This window comes from Camelus dromedarius, chromosome 28 (genome assembly GCF_036321535.1).
Source record: "Camelus dromedarius isolate mCamDro1 chromosome 28, mCamDro1.pat, whole genome shotgun sequence".
Lineage (NCBI taxonomy): Eukaryota > Metazoa > Chordata > Mammalia > Artiodactyla > Camelidae > Camelus > Camelus dromedarius.
In genome coordinates, this window is record NC_087463.1 from 6,817,659 (window position 1) to 6,837,892 (window position 20,234).

Sequence of the window (20,234 nt, forward strand, 5' to 3'; positions counted from 1 at the left end):
GATGAGTCTTGAACTCAAGTTTGCAGACCCTTAAAGCTTATTATCTGTTAGTCACAAGGACAGTGCAGTAATACATAAGCTCCTGGTAATTTACTAGTATGCCTTCCTTTAGTAGTTTTGGTAGTAGTTACTTAGCACAAAAGAACATTTGAGGAAATTAGGACTAAGCCAGGGAAATCTGGAAAAGAATTCAGACGGCTGCTATATGAGAGTATCAGAGTTGGTCGGGGGCATCCACGGGTGGTGATTAATTCAACAATGTCTACTAAGAGCTATTTGATATTAGACACCAGGCTAGGCGTTGAAGGCAGCATGAAGACCTGGGCATCTTATGGTGGGGGACACAAAAGAAGGGGAAGGAGCAGAAGGGACAAATCATGTCTATTTCACCAATTTTCATGTTAGTAGCACGGGTGTGCCTTTGTGAATTTCAGGAATTAGGTAGAGAGAAGGCTGGGGGAAAAAATTCTAGCTTCTCCCAGAGACTTTAATTTGCAACCAGGAAAATTTACTATCTAGAGGAATATGCATTAATAACACTTGTCTAGATAAATGAATAAATACATGATGATAAAATATTTAGTAATACAGTATAATAAAGGTATTTTGTAATACCAATTTATATCTTCCATGTACCAAATATCTCAAAAGACATGAGACATTTTTTCTTTTATTAATACTGCCTGCTTATTACATGGATGTAATATTGTTTTCTCTTCTACTAAAGAAACCAAATAGCAAAGAAATTTCACACATTAAAGTTACATGACTGGCCGTAAGTAACTGGCACTGGAATAGGTTCCTTTCCTAATGCCCATTTTGCTATGCTCGTCACCACCCTGAAATCACACATTTTTGGCTGCATGTGTTGCAATTTTTGTTTTAAGAGTCTGAAAATGATATCCTATGTTAAATAAGTAAGGTCTTAAAGTTTTATATCCTTCTGCCTCTGATTCTATATTCACAGCCTGCCTCTGGATGAATAAAACAATAAATAAATTCACAGCAAGTGATGAGCAGCTCCTATTATTCAGGTATCAAAAGCAAAGAATAGTAGATACTTCTTTTTTTTAAACCTCGGTAGGGGATTAGTCATCAATTGACTAAGAAAATCCTTTTGCTCCCCAGCGGATTTAGGTACGAATAAAACCAAAACAAGAAGAAAGATCCTGTTTAAGAGGCGTCTTATGTTGAGATGATTTTCAGAACCGAGAGTTGTTACAGCATTTGAGAGCCAGGAAAGCCTCAGCAGAGATAGAAGTAGCACTTTTAATAGAGCCCCCAGAAGCGGGGGAAAACATCGTGAAATACAAGGACGCTTTCGAAATGACTCTCAGCAATCTCCATTAACACAAGTATGATTTCTCCCACGCAGAAAGGAAACATTAATAACCATCTTTCTTGAATAATCCTGACAGAAGGCTAGATGCCTGGCTCTCAAGAAAAGAGGGTCGGCACAGATACACATTTAATGGTATGAGGACCACATGGACCTGCCTAGAAATGCCAAGCAACCCAAATTATAATAATCATGCTGTAAATAACACTAAGGATCAGTGTATGTCTTGACCCAGGTAATTACAAATATCTACAAATACTGAGCAGAAATTATTTCCCCATTGTACTCATGAAAATGAGGACGCTTGGGAGACTGCTTTCCAAGCACTAATGAATAATACCAGATGTATCTACGTGGGGACAGAGGGTGAAGAATTCAGAAAAAAAATTTTTGAGAAAAATGAAAACCAAAAAAAAAACAAAAACCCCTCACTCCGTTTCTCATTTTCCTGTTTCCCTGCTTGTGTTTAAATAGAGCTTAGTGTCCACTTTCAGACATGATTAGGATAGAGTGAGTAACATACTTCATTTGGAGATAATTCATTTCTTTTCATCATCCTTCAAGTGAACGTAATTGATTAATTGTGTTTATACTACATTCTATTGACAGCAGAGGGCCTGGCTCAGGTCTGGGTGGTGAAAGGATGGGGAAGACAGGAGACTATGGCCCTTTTCCGAGCTGCTGGTGCAGCCCAGGACCGTGTTTGGAAGTTTGCACAGTGGAAGACAATGCAAGTACCTCTGGTTCATCCACGGGGACAATGTACACATCTGTCTATTAACACATGGTAAGTAGTTACATTTAGAGGAAACGTACCCACACATCTGTTTATTCTGTGTCTAAGTAAATCTCTTGGCAATTAGCATCTAAACCAGCTGAGAGGTAAGTGGACCAATGGATTTCAAGGCAAAAACACGAACAGCTTCCTACATACAGGTGGTTTGCAGACAAACCCACCCCTTTGCACTCATTTTTAAGTAGAAATGCATCTTACAATTTGTAACTGTTGCACCATTTCTTCTCGGTAGGCTAGTTCCCGTTTCATCTGATCCTGGAAATTATCTGGTAGGAGTGAGAAAGAGAAAGAAATTCATTAAAGCACAAAAACCACTTTTGGTATATTTAGCAAAAATATTACTGATGGTCCCATAAAAACCGCATCCCTCTTTTTTTTTTAAGTAAATAATATGGTTGTTTGAAGAGATGTTTTCTTCAAGACTATAATTTAATCAGAATAGAGTAAATTCGGAGAGGCTAAGGTCTAGATTGTACATTTCACAGTAGCTCACAGCCATCTAATGTCATCCCTTGTGAATAACTCTCAGGAATGTTGAGGGCAATCACGTTCACTGGTCTCTGCACACTTGAGCAAGTCACAGCTTCCACTGTCTTTGGAAGTCTAGTGCTAGGGAGGCAGTGAAGCTCAGAGAGAGCTGATCACAGGAAACGTGGACCCTTGTGCATGTAACGCCTTCTGGGAGATTAGACGTAAGTCTGCTAGATATGCCTGCCTGGCTTCACCGCAGCTCATCTCACACCTAGGAGAGTGATAAATGTATTCTGGCCAGACTCTCCCAACCTGCAAACTCTCTCACCCGGCATCAGCCTTATTTTATGTTCCTCCTTGGGCCACAGTGGGTCTACAGACCTTGCCTCCATCTGAGAAGGAATGAACTTGAAGAGATATTGCTGTGCAAAATATCTTTGAAATTCTACGTACTGATCGTTTTTATTGTATTTCCGGAAAGGACTGACTTCCTAAGGTAGATCTTGTGGTTGCACCTTCTCTGTGTGATCTTTCTTTACAAGATGGGCTTAGCTAACTTTGGCTTTTTCTGTTTTAAAGGAGAAGTTAACATGATTTCATATGAACCTGCGGTGGCTGGTCAGGGCAACAGCTCAAAGAAACCAGAAAGAAACTGGTGCGAATCCTGCACATTCCACCTCCATCCTCTTTTCTCTTTGCCATCGTCACCTCCCAAATGTAGACACCTCTTCCCTGAATAGTTTCCCAGCTGACCACCTGGCCTCCAGTGCCTACCCCTCCAAATTCCTTTCATTCTCCTGCTTGGAAGTCTGTGATGGTTTCCATCACTTTCAGGCTAATACGTCCTTTACCACTCATGAGATTCTGGATACTTAGAAACTAAAAATACTGTTCTTTTTTTTTTTTGACTTCCACTTTTCTATATGATTTGAATTTCTTCCCCAGTCTCAATTATATATTTCTGTTTTGCTTTGTTTTATTCACTTTTTATTGTAAATTAACTTGAAATTTTTTTCCAGTGAAAAAAGAAAGAAGGTGGGTATCTTTTGAAACAAGGTGACCTGAGGATCAAAATAAGCAAAAAAGAGGTCCTGAGAACAGTGAATTTGCTCGTTTTTTCCTGTTTCACTCCTATTTTCTAAGAATGCAGCAACATTTGGCTGCCGGAGATGTTTGGTACGTTGTGTATAAAGTACACACTAGACATTGTAAGTAACATTATAATAGAAGGTCCAGTAATGTAATGAGGTGCACGTGTCCAAAGGCGGCTTTGAGTAGTGTCTGCAATTTAGCCACCGTTAAATACTCATTTTGACCCTGTGTGTCTATTTTTTATTGGGAATAAAGTGAATTCATTATTTACGGGTTGCTTTACAGAAAAGAAAAAGAAAACAAAACCAAACCCAACAAGGCCCATCACTGTGCTGTTGTGACAGTATTTCAATGTATTCTCTTATTCTGTGTGAATTTTTTTTACAGTACACAGATCTTAAGTATCATAGCTAAAAAGCTGATATGGTTTGGATTTCAGATGATAAACACTACCAAACAGTCTTGTATTAAAATGTAAAAACCCTGCATCAAGTGTGTATTTTTAATTAATTAGTTTTAGGAGTTTTTTTTTTTTTTTTTAAAGAGCAGTTTTAGGTTCACAACATCATTTAGAGGAAGGTACAGAGTTTCCCATATACCCTCTGTGCCCCCCTCAGCCTCTCCCCATTTTCAATATCCCTCATCAGAATTGTACATTTGTAACCAAGGATGAACCTACATTGACACCTCATTATCACCTATTACTTGCCTTAGGATTCACGCTTGGTGTTGTACATTCCATGGGTTTGGACAAATACATAGTGACGTACAGCCACCATTACAATGGCATACTGACTATTTTCACTGCCCTAAAATCCTCTGTGCTCTGTTTATTCATTCCTCCCCGCCATCCCACCCCTAGCAATCACTGATCTTTTTACTGTCTCCATAGCTTTGGTTTTTATAATATATATTTTATTTATTTTTGGGGGGAGGTAATTAGGTTTAATTAATTAATTACTTAATTAATGGAGGTACTGGGGATTGAACCAAGGACCTCGTGCATGCTAGGCATTCACTCTATCACTGAGCTATACCCTCCCCCCAGTATATAAAATTTTTAAAAGACCCATTTCCTACCCTCACCTCTAAATTTAATGTGACTATAATAAACACGTGCAAGGTACGATGCAAGGGTTAAGGGAGGAGTCCTCGTTCCCTTGGAGGGTGGGGGGAGGAAAGCCTTGGGCAGAGATGTGATCGGCTGTCTTCCCTACGATGTGGGAGCAGGAGTGGGCAACAGCAAGTGGCTCAACTGACTGCATCAAAAAGGGAGGAAGACACCCCGTGGACCCCACCCATCAAACCACACCCCAGCGTTCACACATGCATTGTGCTCCTAGACACTGTGTGTGTGTTTGCCACTGCTGTGGTTTTGCCCTTACAGCAAACATCTCCCTTTTCTTTAAAGTCCAGCGCTAATGTCATCTCTTCTGGGATGTTCTCTCTGATTCTCCTGCCTCCTCCTGCCGAAATCGCCACACTTCTCCTGTACTCCTCCAGCACGCTGTATGTACCTCCATTAATGCAACCATAATCTGTACTATGATTCGTTGTTATACATCTGTCTATCAACTAAACAGTGAGTTCTTGGAGGGCAGGAAGATAAATTTTAGACACTTTTTAAATTTCCAAAGCCCATCACAGTGCTTGGCAACACCACAGGGGTTAGTTAATGAATGAGGAATTAAAAAAGCACTGAAGTGTCCACCAGAAGGCCTGGATTCTGCCAGGGACAGTAATTACCACACTCTAGGGGTTCGGACCTTTATCTGAATAAACAAGGGTGTGGAACGATGTGCTTGCAAAGGTCCTTTCTTGTTCTAGTGCTTCAAGATATAATGACAAGGTAAACAGACTTGGGTAGGCTCTGTACACCTAGTTCTGTCTTTCCTGTGCTGGAAAATGGGAAGTGGGTAATCTTGATTTACAATGATAACAATTAGGAGGGGCTGGCACTCACCTGCCACCTCAGGATGCTCTGGAGGTAGGTCAAAGCCCATGGGCTGGGCACAAGGCAACAGGAACCAGTGCTCCACAAACTGCCCTGGTTCCAGTGCCCTTGGCCAGGCCACCTCTAGGAAGATCAGTATGTTTTCCAGACACCAGCGCACATCCCAAGCAGGTCTCCGTCTGCGAAGGAGAGACCTGCCCTCTGAGCCTCGGCAGCCTTCTCTGTCCTTCTCAGGCTCCGCAGTGCCTCTGATCAGGGTGGCCACTGAGATGGACTGGGAATGAAGGGCTGCCTGAAGCTGGCTGTGGTACCTTCCTGGAATTCTAGGAGAGTCTGATTTTGAAGGAGGAAACAGCTAAAGGCAATTCAGAGTGGAACGATGATAACTAGTCCTTACTTAATTCATGCTCACTGCTCTATGATGGTACACAATACAATTCTTTAAGTTTTAAAACCAAAAAAAAAAAAAAGCCATTAAAGCATTAGAGAAATGGTGAATATTTTTATAAAATTTTTTTAAATGGAGGTACTAGGAATTGAACCCAGGACCTCATGCATGCATGTGCTCTACCACGGAGCTATACCCCAACTCCCCCTTTTTAAAAAATTTTTGCTTCATTTATTTATTTAAAAATTTTTTACTATCTGCTATTTGATCTGCTTTATTGAATCTTTTTTTTTTTTTTTAACGGAGGCACTGGGGGTTGAGCTCAGGACCTTGTGCATGCTAAGCACACGCTCTACCACTGACATATAACTTGCCCTATTTTTATAAAATTGGAGTGGGAAAAGGCATCAAAGACAAACACCAAACGGAAAAGATCAGTAAGTCTGACTAGATACAAATTTAAAACTTTAGTATGACAATACACTACAAACAAACTAAACTCTCCAAATACAAAAGCACTACAGTCAATGTTTTAAAAAAAAGGGTTACAAACAAAAGAATATTTGCAACGTGGCAAAGAATTAATATTTTAGTACATAAAGAGTTCACATAAACCATAAGAAAATGAACATGTCCAAAGAAATATAAGAGAATATAATAGGCATTCACAAAATCTACAATGGACAAAAGACACATGCAAAGTGTTCCGTATCCCTGGCAACGAAAGAAAAGGAAATAATATGAGGTACCACTTTTTCCACCAAACTTAGCAAAGCTCTAAAGAAAAGATGATACGTGGTGTTCCAGGGATGGGAGTATAAATTAGTACAATCTTCCTGGAAAGCAACGTAACTCTATGTATCAGGAGCTTTGAAAAGTTCATACTCTTTAACACAGTAATTCTCTTAGGAGTTTATCCTAAGGAAATGATCACAGATTTGTGTGAAGATTTAGCAACAATGATGTCTAAAACTTGGATAAACTTTAATATCCAACCTAAGAGTATATTTATAGTTTGCTGTGTAGTCATGAAAAGCCGCTCAGTGAAGTGAAAAAAGGGAGGGTAAAAAATGGTGTGTATAATACTTCATTTTGTTGAAAGCATGAGTTAATTGGCATTAAAAAAATTGAAATTCCAAAATGTTAACATTGGTTTTCCTCTAGGTGACAAGATTACAGGTGATTTTAATTTTCTTTCCTTTATATTCCTGTATATTTAAACTTTTCTCCAACAAGCATGCGTATAGCTTCTGTGATAGAAAGATTGTTAATTGGCAAAAGGGAAAAAAAAACCCTACTTTTTTTCCCTCCTATGTTCTAAGGTTAATGAAAGCACAATTTAACTGTAGATGAAAACATCATTAAGCTGATTTCTCTAGTGAGAATCACTTAAAACCCAACTATTTTTGGAAGATGACAGCATAAAGGGAGGTAATAGGGAAAAGCACTGAAGTTCAAGGCAAGGGCTGTGCTCTGCAAACGTGGACAGTTTGAAAAGCGGAAGAGGTTTTGAAACAGCACCAAAAAGTATCCTGCCTACATTCCTGGTACCAGAAATAAGAGGACCCGGTAGGTCCTAGCCATCAGGCAATAGGCTTTGGGGCTTATTTCATTTCCACAATCTTCATTTTGTTATCACTGCTTTTAAACAACAATAGAAACTTTTGATCCGTACCGTGTTTTAGAACAACTCACATAAATGCTTAATACGTTTAATCCTTTCTGCAAAGCAGTGAGGTAGGTAGCAGTTGTTGAAAAGGAAGTTAGGAAACTTGCCTAAGGTTACTCAGTGGGGGAGTCAGTGCCCAAACCCAGAGTCCCCCACCCCCTTCCGGCTACTAACGTCCACGCTTGCCTGCCCCGCTGCCCTGCTGTTTTAGCTCCTGTCATCCTTCCTGTATTTCCCCATCAGGGTCTTGCAGCTCTGGACGCCTCTGTCCTGGCAAATGGAGAAGTTGCTTATTCTTTTTCCTTCTCCCAGCCTCTGCCTCCAAAGCACGGAGAATTGCTTTCTTCTCCCCCCTCCTTCCCTCCCTCCCCTTGGTTTCCTCTTTCTCCTTCCTCTAATCTTTATCCTCACTCTTCTGTGCCAAGGATCATTCCTGTGGTCCTTATTAACCCCCAGAACCACAACAAGAAGCCCAAGAGAAACTCAGAATTTGGGACTCATTCTTTTCTAGAACTCAGTTCTAGGACTCTCTTCTCTTCCTGCTTCGTCATCACCATCACCAACGCTGAGGACATTACTGAGCGCTTGTCCTGTGCTGGGGATGCGCGCAGACCTTCCTGGGGAGCCTCTCACTTAGTCCCCTCCTCTTCCTACGGGACAGGAATGATCTGGCCCATGTTACAGTTTCCAAGGTCTTACAACCAAGGAAGTAGCAGAGCCTCAAAATATGTCAGGTCTGGAGGGTTTTGAGCCTGGATTTCTATTTGTCACACGCCATAGCTTAGCCTAGCTCTCCCATGTTCTAAGTGAACCGGATTTAAAGTGTCCTGGCCATGAGTCCACCTCTTGGTAAAAAGCTCTGGCAGGGGTTCCTCTCTGATGTGGCTTTACAAAGTTCCGTCCTCCCCTTTCCATCTGAGAGAAACTAAATCTGTCTGCCAGCCTCACAGCCTCTCATGTTTAGTTAACAAGCACATAATGGGCACTTGCTACTTTCATTGGTGTGAAATTAACTGCCTCTTTGTGGTGTGTCTAAACCACGCATTATTCAAACTTGGGCACCCACCACTTCCTTGGTCAGTGGAGTACACTACAGATAAAAGAGAGGAAAACTTTTCTGTTGTTGGTTCATTGAAGTGTTTCTTATACATGGCCATCACAGAGGAGTCATTTTCATTCACATCAAATGGATGAGTGATGGATCTGAATGGAAACAGGCCGGTTGCACTGTAACATTCTAATATCTTAAAAATCAGAAACATGTATTTGTTGTATTGTAGAGTGATTAGCAAGAAAATGTATAAATTATTATAAATTACTTAATTCCTTACAATGCCTGATCAGCTTTTATTAATGAGATAAATTATGGCTATACTGGCTTTTCAGGGGGTTGGGTGGGCACTTCAGGGTCTCAGTAGGACTGGGACCCACTCTGCTAGATCTGCAAACTCAATTAATAGATTAACGTCAGCTTAGAGGGAACAAATCTCTCAGTGTCTGCCCACTGCCGCAAGGAACTGTGCAGTCTTTCTTAAGATGCCATTTTAGAAATTAGAGAATCCTGGATCCTCTGAAACCACCTGGTTTTTTAGGTTTCAAAGACATTTTTAACATGCTTCTCTTTTTCTGGAAGCTACAAACGTCATAATGACCTTAACACACTATCAAAAGCTAGTGGCCATTCTCCTCTCTTTGATCTTATTTTAAGCCTCAGTGGGCATCCTCCAAATTCAAAACACTGAAGCAATGCGAGCTGCAAATCTCCTTTGTGGGTACTGACAGATCACAAACTTGGCCGATCTATTGCTCCTTGTGGCCAGAACTCTCTTCCATCATGAGTCCTCCTTATTTTTAATCCCTGCTAAGTGTTCTGGTGGGACTTAGTTTGACATGTTACCAGGAACACAGTACTATTCAAAAATGCTACCAAAGAGGGCATGTCTTTCCCCTGTGCTGATGATTACATTTGGGAAGCCCTGGTGAGTGCAGACCTTCATGCTCATACTATTAAACCTACCACAATTACCAACACACCTTTCTCCACGTGCTCGTTTATGGGTCTAGCACAGGAATTGCCAACACGAGTTTTGTGATGCTTGGATTAATAAACAAAGGACACTGACGTTCTAAAAAGGTGCTCCCCCACCCCCAAATTAATTTTAAATGTATATAATTTAAAATGTAAGTTAACATACTATTTTCTTTCCCACTTTCCTCTCTCTGGAGAAAGGAATGTGACTAAACAAAACTCCAAAGAACTTGAAAAATTCTACTGTGAAATACCTGTCAAAATGTGATTCAGAACAGAACTGGTGATTTTTAGAAATCTGGACAACTTGTCACAAGTTCTTTCTGAAATTCCAGGACTCTGGGAGAAGAACCAACAGGTTTTAATGCTATAATATCTCTTGCCACCAAATTTGGAGTGGATTTTTAACATTAAATATGAGTGGAGAATTCAAACCTACTAAAATTATACTAATTTCAATTAACAAAATATGTACACATTGAATTGTTAAATTTTAAATCTTCATATCTTAAGCACCACGCAGCTCCCTGGCACTATCTGAGAATAGGAATTAATTGTTCTTCTGTTTTTCCTGCCTTCAAGAATAAAAATACCTGAGTAATTCTTCTGTTTTAAAATATATAATCAAAATATATCTGAATATTTAAATATATCTGCATATTTAATGGTACATTTGCATATACATTTTAAGTATACATAATACATATGCACAGATACACATATACCAGTACAATCAATACCAAAAGATTCTTGTAAGAAATTTTATCTGCGAGCTGATTCAAAGCATAAATAATAGACTAAAATTTCCAAATACTTAAAGACCATGGGAAGACTGTGTGGTACTTCATACAGCCCTTAATACTTAGAAACATATGCTAAAGCCAAATAATAGAAATGTTATCAAATCTCATGATGCAATGAAATAAAAGTGATTTCTTACTGAATACTGGGAAAGATGTATTTCCTTTTAACACTTGGAATTCTTGTTCTAGTCGTCTCCGTAAATCAATTTGTTCAAATAAAACCTTCTGAAGTTCTTCTAATAAAGAAAAAAAGAAGAGTCATTTTACTAATCTTTACAAATAACTCTCCAGGGAACTGTTATATATAGCAATTTATTATTAGAAGACAAAATATTTTACCAGTTTAGAAAGTGTTGCATAGACATAGGATAGATTTTGTGCAGAAATCCATGAATATAAATCAATGTAATATATTATTTTAAAGTATTATATTACAATGTCATGTATTGATTGATATGTATGCATTAATCTCAATTATATCCACCCAATGGTCCATATATTATTCATATGTTGCTTGTCAAGCTTAAAATATGGTGTAGAACAAAAATATCCTCCTATTATCTCTTTAGTCTTTTAAAGCTAAGAGCAGTTCTACAGAATTAAAACTTTTCTTTACCTTTCCCCATATTTTCTACATCCTTTTTGAGTGAATGGGGTGAATTCGTCTCTTGCGTGTGCTCACCTTGAAAAAAAAAAGGAGAAAAAAATATTAGTTTTGGATAGGCTATTTTCTGCAAGTTTTTATTTTCATTATCTTTTAATATCTACAAAAGAGTTTGTTTAATATAACTTCAAAGTGGAAGTCCTCGGAGTCAAATGCTGTCCTCATTTACTCATGTATAATTCCCACAGAGGGGAACAACGAGGGGAAGATGAGGGCAGTCTTCCTAGACTGTGATGGCAGCTCCGCTGAAAGCAAATTTCCTGATGTCAGCCCTCCTCCCAGCCCTCACCACTACCCATCTTTTACAACGAAGTTAATGGCCAGAATGGAAAAGAGGAGGTTGAACAATTGACATTTCTTGTAGAAACCTGATCAGAGTCCCTCTCCTTCCAGAAGTATCGAAGCCTGGTGTCAACAGGAAGGCCCCCAAGACTGGAAGCAAAAGCCTCCAGCCTTCTTGGGCCACCAAAATGTGGGGTGTTGAAAAAGAAGTAGGAAGAGGCTTTAGCTGTCCCTGGGAGAGAATTTATAAACCTGGAGTGGCTTCCTAATAATTGATAGTTGGTTTAAAAAGAAATCAACCAAAAAGAGATTTGAAATAAGGTACATTACTTTGTAATGTTCACATGCTTGCTGACGATGGTTCCTAACTACCTATCTTTGACTACATTGTGGGTAGAAGTTAGATTGTTGTTCTTACCTATTTTGCTTATGTGCTAACTTGAATGATGGCTAGCTAAGAAAATGAACATATTGACAGTCATAAATTGAGTCTATATAATCCAGAAAACATAAATAAACCAAAGAAATGTAATCATGCAGCTATCAGAATTTTAAAAAAATTTCAACTTGCTATTGGCAGTTACCTACATAATTCAAGTAAGCTTTCCACTTTCATCAAAAAAGATGTGGCTGTACAAACAAAGGTGCTCTGAGAAGGTTTCCCGGCTCCCTCTCCCACCCCTGCTCCCGCCCCAGGTTAGCTCTTCTGTGTCTTTGGTGCTGTTTGCTTCTAGCCTTCAGAACCTACTAGGCAGTCAGCTACTTGGAGGCAGGGGCTCTGTTTTTTTCTGTATGGCCAGTGCCTAGCGCAGTGCTGGACACACACTAGGTACTCAGTAAAGTGTCTTTAGCTGTCACTGAAAGGGAGGGACCTTAGAAGGTCATAAATTCTAAATTATAGCACAGACCAGATGCATCACTTCAGTCCTCTTCTCACTATTTTTTCATTTCCCTTCCTCAGCAGGAAATGGAAAGTAATGGCCCTGGGCACTTGCAGGAATACTGGGAAATTTCACTGTCAAAGTAAAAATTTCTACAAAGAGGGAAACAGAATTTCCCAAAGCAGGAGCCTATAGTATCAAGGACAGGCAGGAAAATCCTTAACATGATATTATAAACAGCGATCCTACAGTCTACCTGAAGACTGTCAGAAGTATGTATGTGCAGGTGTGCAAATGTGTGTGCATGTAAATACACATACAAATATTTCCAATCATGTGCATAGTTATGGGAAGGCACTTCCTCTGGCTCCCCACCGTTAGCATATAATATCCAGGGCATCCTTGAGTTCCTTGATGGCAGTCATTTCGTGTACTATCTAGATCATATTTGCACACACTCATTCTCCCTCTCAGCTTGGACATGCCCTTTCTCTCAAGACTTTTGCACATTAATGCCTTGGCTTTCTTCTCCATGTAATAAAATAAGGAGGAAATACCTGTGAAGCATTTTAAATACTGATCTCAACGTAATTCCTATAAACTATCATTATCCAAAAGAAGATTAACATGAAGGTTGATAACAAATCATAAACATATAAACCAAGAAAATGGTTATTTTTAAATGAAGCTAAATGTATATTATGTGCAGTTTGCCTATGTTTACTTTAGTCTCAGTTAACCAGTTAAATGTATGAATGTTTCATGCCCAGATATAATGTTGAGGTTGAACAAGAAAAGTCACATGCAAACATCTCCCCATCTATCTACAGAGCGTAATGAGATTTTATCATCCTATGATTTTCCCAACCACTCAAGACATGATTTAAATGAGATAGTTTGTTTCTGAATAGGCAACTCTACGAGCTATTTCCTTGTCACATTATAGACCAGCTTCTTTTGGATCTACTAGTGTATTTTCTGGATTGTTTACCTTATATTACATTTCAACCAGATAATTAACTTTAACAATTAAAATGTATACCATGGGGAACTATAGTCGATATCTTGTAGTAGCTTATGGTGAAAAAGAACATGAAAATGAACATATGTATATTCATGTATGACTGAAGCATTGTGCTGTGCACCAGAAATTGATACAACATTGTAAACTGACTATACTTCAATTAAAAAAATATATAATATGCAAAAATACATTTTTTCCTCTTTACAGTTAGGAGGTTTACCTAGATATGAAGCATTAAACAAATAGCAAGTGAATGAAAACTATATTAACCACAGGCGAATCTACTGATGACATTAATAATAAACTTTTCTTTTCCCCAGCTTTGTGGGGGTTTTATTAATATTTTACACCAGTGTCTATTTCAAACAGAGATTTTGCCACAACTTTCCAGAAAAAGCTGCCAATTTTGAGCTTAGAAGATTCAAATGTCTCACTTACAAGGGGTTTTAAAAAGTGGATCACTGTTAGGTAGCTAAGGCGCACAGACGCTTCAGTTGCCTTTCGTGTGTCTTTTACTGGACCGTTGCCTTTTGTGTATTACTAATCTGCGAGAACCAGATTGTTAATGGTGGTTAAAAATGACCTCTGGGAGCCTGGATGTGTTTGTTCACTATTACGGCTAATGTTTTCCATCTGGTTAAAAAAAAAAAAAAAGGCAGTCTAATACTAGATTAAATACACGAGATTTAGTTGACAATGAGCTTCTCATTTTTATAAATATTCCATAAGGTTAAATGCATCTTACTTTTCTAAAATGAATGAATGGAGACATCCTAAAACTGAAATGTTTACTTTCCTTCTCATTATATTCCCCTCTTAAAAAAACAAAAAACGCCAGGGGCAGGGGGCATAGAGATCTTAATTGTGGATCTATAGGAGAGAAAATTAAAATGTGGAAAGAACATTTTTCTTGGAGGCCTGATCTAAAGTATATATTAAGTCAGACTGTAAGACAAACTAGTTGGGTGGCTTTAAGTTGGAGAGTGATGAAAAATTAGGGCCTAAAATGCATCTTGTGGACTGATGTGACGGGGAGCTGCTGCTCAGAGATGAGTCTACAGCAGTTCTCCACAAGTGCACGTTCAAGGGGCCAGTTAACTGTGACCTTCATCGTTGCCGTGAATCCTGCTCGTCCCAGGAGGGTAGAGGCAGTGTGATGCCACATCAGAGAAACCACACCTTTGCTGAGTACAGCAGAGGCCAGAGAGCCTGGAGCCGCATGGTTCCTGCTTCCCTTGTCTCTCCAGGGTCCTCCGGGACCGGGTGGTCCCACACTCCAGGTGAATGCTCCACCCCACCCTTGGTTCTATCCTCACAGAGCCATCAGAAACTGGAAGTGCAAGAGGGATCGCTGTGAGAATACATCAAGGCAAAGCAGACACAAGCAGTAAACAGCAGATGAGGAGGAGGCTGGAGTATCCAAAGGAAAAAAAAAAAAACCCAAAGAAATAGCCAACAGATTCATTAGTACTATGTTTCAAGGCACAAGGGTAATTACTTTCTCTTAAACATCATGGCACTTCTGCTCAAGAAGCTTCAGTGGTTCCCCATGGTCTACACTGCAGAATCCATTCAATTCCTCCCCATGGAGCCTCCACATTCTCCCGTAACCTTGTCCCCTCCGGCTGAGCCAACCTGTCAGGAAGCACGAACACTTTACCCAAGTCACGCCTTTACTTCTCACATCTGCTGGCTCTGCCTTATGCTGCTTCTCTTGTCTAAGGTGCCTCCCCTCTTCTCCCTGTGCAGCCAGAACCAGAATACCATCCAAGTGGCACCTGCCTTTTCATTAAGCCTTTCCCAACTTCTGCAGATCTGTTCCTTCCTGGGCTGAAGTTCTAAGTCCTAATCATCTTCACTCTGCTAACTTGTACCCAGTACTCTAGCGTTTTACCTATGTTAGCCTGGTCTTCCCCAGCTAGAAAATCTGCTTTCTGAAGGCAGAAGAACCTGCCATATAGATAATCCCCGTCACCTCCACCCTAGGGAAGGGTACAGATACACTCCACAAACACTCGTTGTGCTTCATTTAATCCAATCTAGTTTGTGAAAGAAATACAAACTAATGCTACTATAAATCCTCAATTGTCATAAGGTTTTTAAAGCACTAACTCATTCCTATGAATGAAAAAAGCACATTTTGATCCACTGTCTATTCTAAGACTCACTCTATATTCTCAGTTTACTGGGGAAGTTTGTGATGTTTCAATTTCTGTTCCTATCTGACATTTTGAAAATTTCTTTCAGAGACAAACAAAATCATAGCACTGGATGTTAACCGAGACATCAAAGTACTAATTCACATACATGTCTGCTGTGGCCTCCGATAGCAAAAATACCTTACATATTTTTAAAACTCATTTAACTTTAAGAGCCACATGAAGAGGTCAGATGACCTGTTCTATTAGTGGTCGTGAGATGGGAGGAAAAGCTGATTAAATATATACTACTGTTCTCAAGCTAAGCTTGAAGTCAATAAATAAGATCATTTAAGTATTACATCCTGTCTGTGTACAGAGCATCTGAGCATATAGGGTACAATACAAAATGCCTGACATTTGGGTAAAGAGTAACAATTTGGGCATTCGCCCATCCCTTCCATGGAAATACACCCTTTCCTCCTCCTTTCAACCCCACTCCATTTCCTACTCCTTATCTTGGCTGTCTCCCTTTTAAATTTTCCCTCTGAGCCTGCCACCAGCACTCAGGGGCACTACCCCAGCCAGCAGCCCCAGGGTCTAGCAAGTTGCTTGCCCTTGAAAGATACTCTGTGTTCTCCCGGGATTCTTGTTGAAGACACTCGATGAAAAACATTTGGAGAAAATGCATTTCAGAAAATGCATAGTGAAGGGTAAATTTGGTCAATGCAACTACCTTGGTTTACATGAGATACACATGCATGATAACATTTGGATGAATAAAACAATTCCAGATGTTTCCATCATTCACGGGGACTTGTGTGCCACCACTGTGTGTGTTCTGGTGCAGGGGAGCAGACCCTGGCAGGGAAGGCACGATCTGCACACAAAGCCACAGTGTCTGCCCGCAGTTCCCAGGGCCCTGTCATGCCCTCAGGGCTGGGCTGAGGTCCTGCCCTCAGCACAGGGCCTTGGCGTCTGTTCAAGGAGAGAGACTGCATTTATAGACGTTGAACTCTCAAAGAAACACTGAATTTTAATCATTAATCTCAGTTTTATCATCGGGCTTTAAAATTTCTGGAATTTTTATTTTCTTTTTCCCTAGCAATCTACCTTAGAGGTACAATTTGGATGGGGTCATAGTTAATCTACAGTTGATACAACGAGCATATTTGACACTGACCAAAATGGAGCACAATGTATGGTTTAGAGAGGTTTTAAAGAACATGTTGCGTTAAGGCATTAAAAAAATCAATTACACAGAAAGCAAGGTTAAGTAATTTTCTCCTCGATCAGTGGGACACGGACTTCTGCTAATTTCTTGGTGTTACATTCTACATTAAACTCTTCCCCTGTGACGTCTGGCCCTGTAGTGAGGTCACAGAACAGAAGAGAAAAGAAAATCAATACCACCGGGGAGGGTATGCTACAGAATAAACTAACTAAATATTATTAGCTAAAAAAAGGAACAAAAGTAAGATTAATATCGGTAGATTTAGTAAACTAAGAGCAAACTTCACAATTCATGATCGAAATTTATCGTGAGCTGCATACACGTTGCTTCTTGAATCAGTATATCAAATACAATCGTTAGTTCCTTTAGAATTCTCCTGAGTTTTAGACTGTGTTGTCAATTAATGCTATTTTTCTTTCCCGAGGAGTTTTCTATTGTCCCTGTCTCCTTGATTTTCCTATAAATTTTTAAAAATCACAGGAAGGAAAAGGTTTCCATAAAGAAAAACTGGTATCTGAAACATATGGATTATTTAGTTCTGATTACATCTATTTAAATATCTCAGTATTCATTGCTCATCAAAATGTCTGTAGGAATTTTACAGGTGGATAAACTGAGGCTCAAAAGAGTTAAAAGCCTTACCCAATGTCATCTCGTAAGTGAGAGAATTACAACTCAGATCTACTAGTCTGTGCTTTTTAGAATTTTTCCTCTTCTTTTTTTTTTAAATCATAAGCATGTTCTAAAATAGAATGGAATAATAAATCAGAGTGCCTCATCCGCTATATATTCATGAGAAGTGTAACTGCTTCTCACTATTCTCAGAAATCCGTCCGTAAGCATATTAAGTACACCAGAGAATCATACCAGTGAAAATCAAATTGATTTTAAAACTCCTATATATATAACAAGATGCAGCCACGCTCCGAGTCCAATGGTGCTGGCGGTTCGACAATGAAAGGGATTGAAATCGGGGATGACTCCACTTCCCGTGATTTCCTTGACCTGCAGTGGCTTTCAGCTGTCTCACCAGCTCAGCCCCCTGCATTCAATTTCAAATCACTTAACTTCACTAAAGTTATTCAAAACGGCTATGCAAAACCTTACTCTGGGATTGCAAGCAAAATGCTGTCATTTATATTTTTGAGTAGGTAATATTTTGACCAAACTACCATCCCCCTAAGTCAGTATTACTTGGCTTTAAAGCCATGGGTCTTATTTTAAAGGGACCTACAGATAAAACTTATACTGGCTTCTGGGGGATTTGCGCTGCTTAAAACTTTGTTTGGTCCCTCTAATTATAAAGAATATCATATAATATCAGCTGTAAGGTTAATGACCACGAACATGGAGGTTTTAAAAAAATCATTGAAAAACGTAATCTCTTTGGGGCAGGGTATAGCTCAAGTGTTAGAGCACATGCTTAGCATGCACAAGGTCCTGGGATCAATCCCCAATACCTCCTCTAAAGGTAAATAAGCCTAATTACTTCCCCCCGCAAAAATACTAAAAAAAAATAAAATATATATTTAAAAAAAATGTAATCTCTTTGAAATTGCTGAGAATTAACAGTTACCAGTAAGACTGAAAGGTTGAAGGATGGCCAAACTTAAAATGATGAACTAAAAAAATGAACTGGGATTGAGTATTCTTGCTAAACTGAAATTGTATAAGGGAACAATTAAAGCAAGTATCTATCATTTAAAGAAGAGTCTGTTTTTTTACTTGTTTAGAGAAAGGTCACAGAAATTTCCTGATAAACTACATTTATGATTGTCATGGGATTGAAAAATTCACATAAAAATAAAAAATTCCATACTTATTAGGCAGTTTGAAAAGACATTTCATTCTTCTATGTTATACTGCATATGCAGAGAAATAAAACACTAATATTTCACAATAATGATGACTGAATTAAACACTGGCTAAAGAGACATATGGTTATAACCCTTCTTGGACATTATATTGTGTAGACTGCTATTATAGGATTCACACTGCATTACAGCTTATCTGTCCCCTCTTTTTGATTGGAAGCAATCTGAGAGCAGGGACTGGTGTTAATTCTATCTCTAAACTCTAAACCAGAGTCTAGCACACAGTAGACATTCTGAAGTATTTAGGGGAGTAATTGAGTAAATAAACGCACGAATGCTATCAAGTACACGTAGAAGTTAACAGCTGTTGTTACATGGGGAGAAATAACTCCGTTAACAAGCATGGTGTTCTGGATAAAGCATTCCACTGCTACCACTCCAAAGCAGTTAATCACAAGTCTTCGTAGTCTCTTTGGCGCATCTGGATTTTTGACACTTGGCTAAATGAATGGATTCCTGGAGTCTGACCACAAGTAAATACATTAATACCAAAAGATAGGCCAATTAGGTGACCATTTTGGAAACTTCTCAAATGTATATTCCAGTGTGAAGACCCTAACAGCAAGGACACCTGAAGGTACAGCAAATCCTACAACAACCCAAACTCCTTAACACTTCCTGGTGTTTAAAACATTCTCTCTCCAGGCTCAGCAAAGGAATCATGAGGATGAAATTCTTGTGACCCAAGATTCCAAGATCAATTGAACAAAATATATTCTTCACCCGAACATTTGTTCATTTCAACAGTATCTTTTCATCCCTTCCACGTCCCACCTGCCCCCCATTCAATACAGGATAATAATATCGTATAACCTACTAGCTACATACTTCTCCTGGATAATGTGAGAATGAAATTGTAACATGGAAAATCAATGTGGAACAAGATTCTCCGGGAGTCTGTATCAGATTAATTATTGTGAGGGAGGGATTAGTAATATATCAATAGTATGACTAGGTGTTATTACCAACGTAACTATTGACCGCATTGTGCTGAGCTCCGGGCACCGTGGAAATGTCATGCGAACACCGATCCTGACTATACTTTTTCTTACTTCCTTTTGGCATTTGTATTTTCATCTGAACATCAAACAACAGTGGATTCTGTGATTTTTGACCTACTCTGGCCATCATCCTGGGGGTTCTAATGACTTTTCAGGGTTTACTGAACTTACTAAATGGGGGGGAACCAAGCCCCTTTCAAGGACAGGAGAAACTTGTTTTCCAATGGAACTAGCACAGCCAATTCAAATCAGAGGAAGACAAAGAAGAGAAATGCAGTTTCTAACAAATCTACAGACACTATTATTGTACACAAAGTGAATATAACTCGTTAAAGGCATCAGTATGTTCTCATACATTTAGATTTCTAATGGGTATACACATTTGTTGAAATAGTAACTTAAAATTGTTATAAGAATTATGAATACTAGCTGTGAAATGCAAAGAAGGAAATTAGACTTCCTAAAAAGATGATTTCAGATTGTGAAATTTGGATTTCCTCCTTCAATCTATGGAAACTAGTTTAAATTTAATAATTTAAACATCAAATTATCCCATAGTTTTGTACAAATCATTGATACTGCTTGAAAAACTATG

At 39.0% G+C, this 20,234-nt stretch overlaps 1 protein-coding gene across 2 annotated transcripts in view; it reads right to left on the reverse strand.

Annotated features, from left to right (window-relative positions):
• Positions 1-20,234, reverse strand: part of SKOR2 (SKI family transcriptional corepressor 2) — a 37,335-nt gene that overhangs the window by 10,620 nt on the left and 6,481 nt on the right. For both annotated transcript variants that reach the window (XM_031441966.2, XM_064480321.1), the window contains exons 4-6: positions 11,158-11,223; positions 10,679-10,777; positions 2,334-2,401 (exon numbers count right to left, since the gene is read on the reverse strand). In XM_031441966.2, coding sequence (XP_031297826.2) covers positions 2,334-2,401; positions 10,679-10,777; positions 11,158-11,223 — 233 coding nt within the window. The remainder of the gene's footprint in view (positions 1-2,333; positions 2,402-10,678; positions 10,778-11,157; positions 11,224-20,234) is intronic.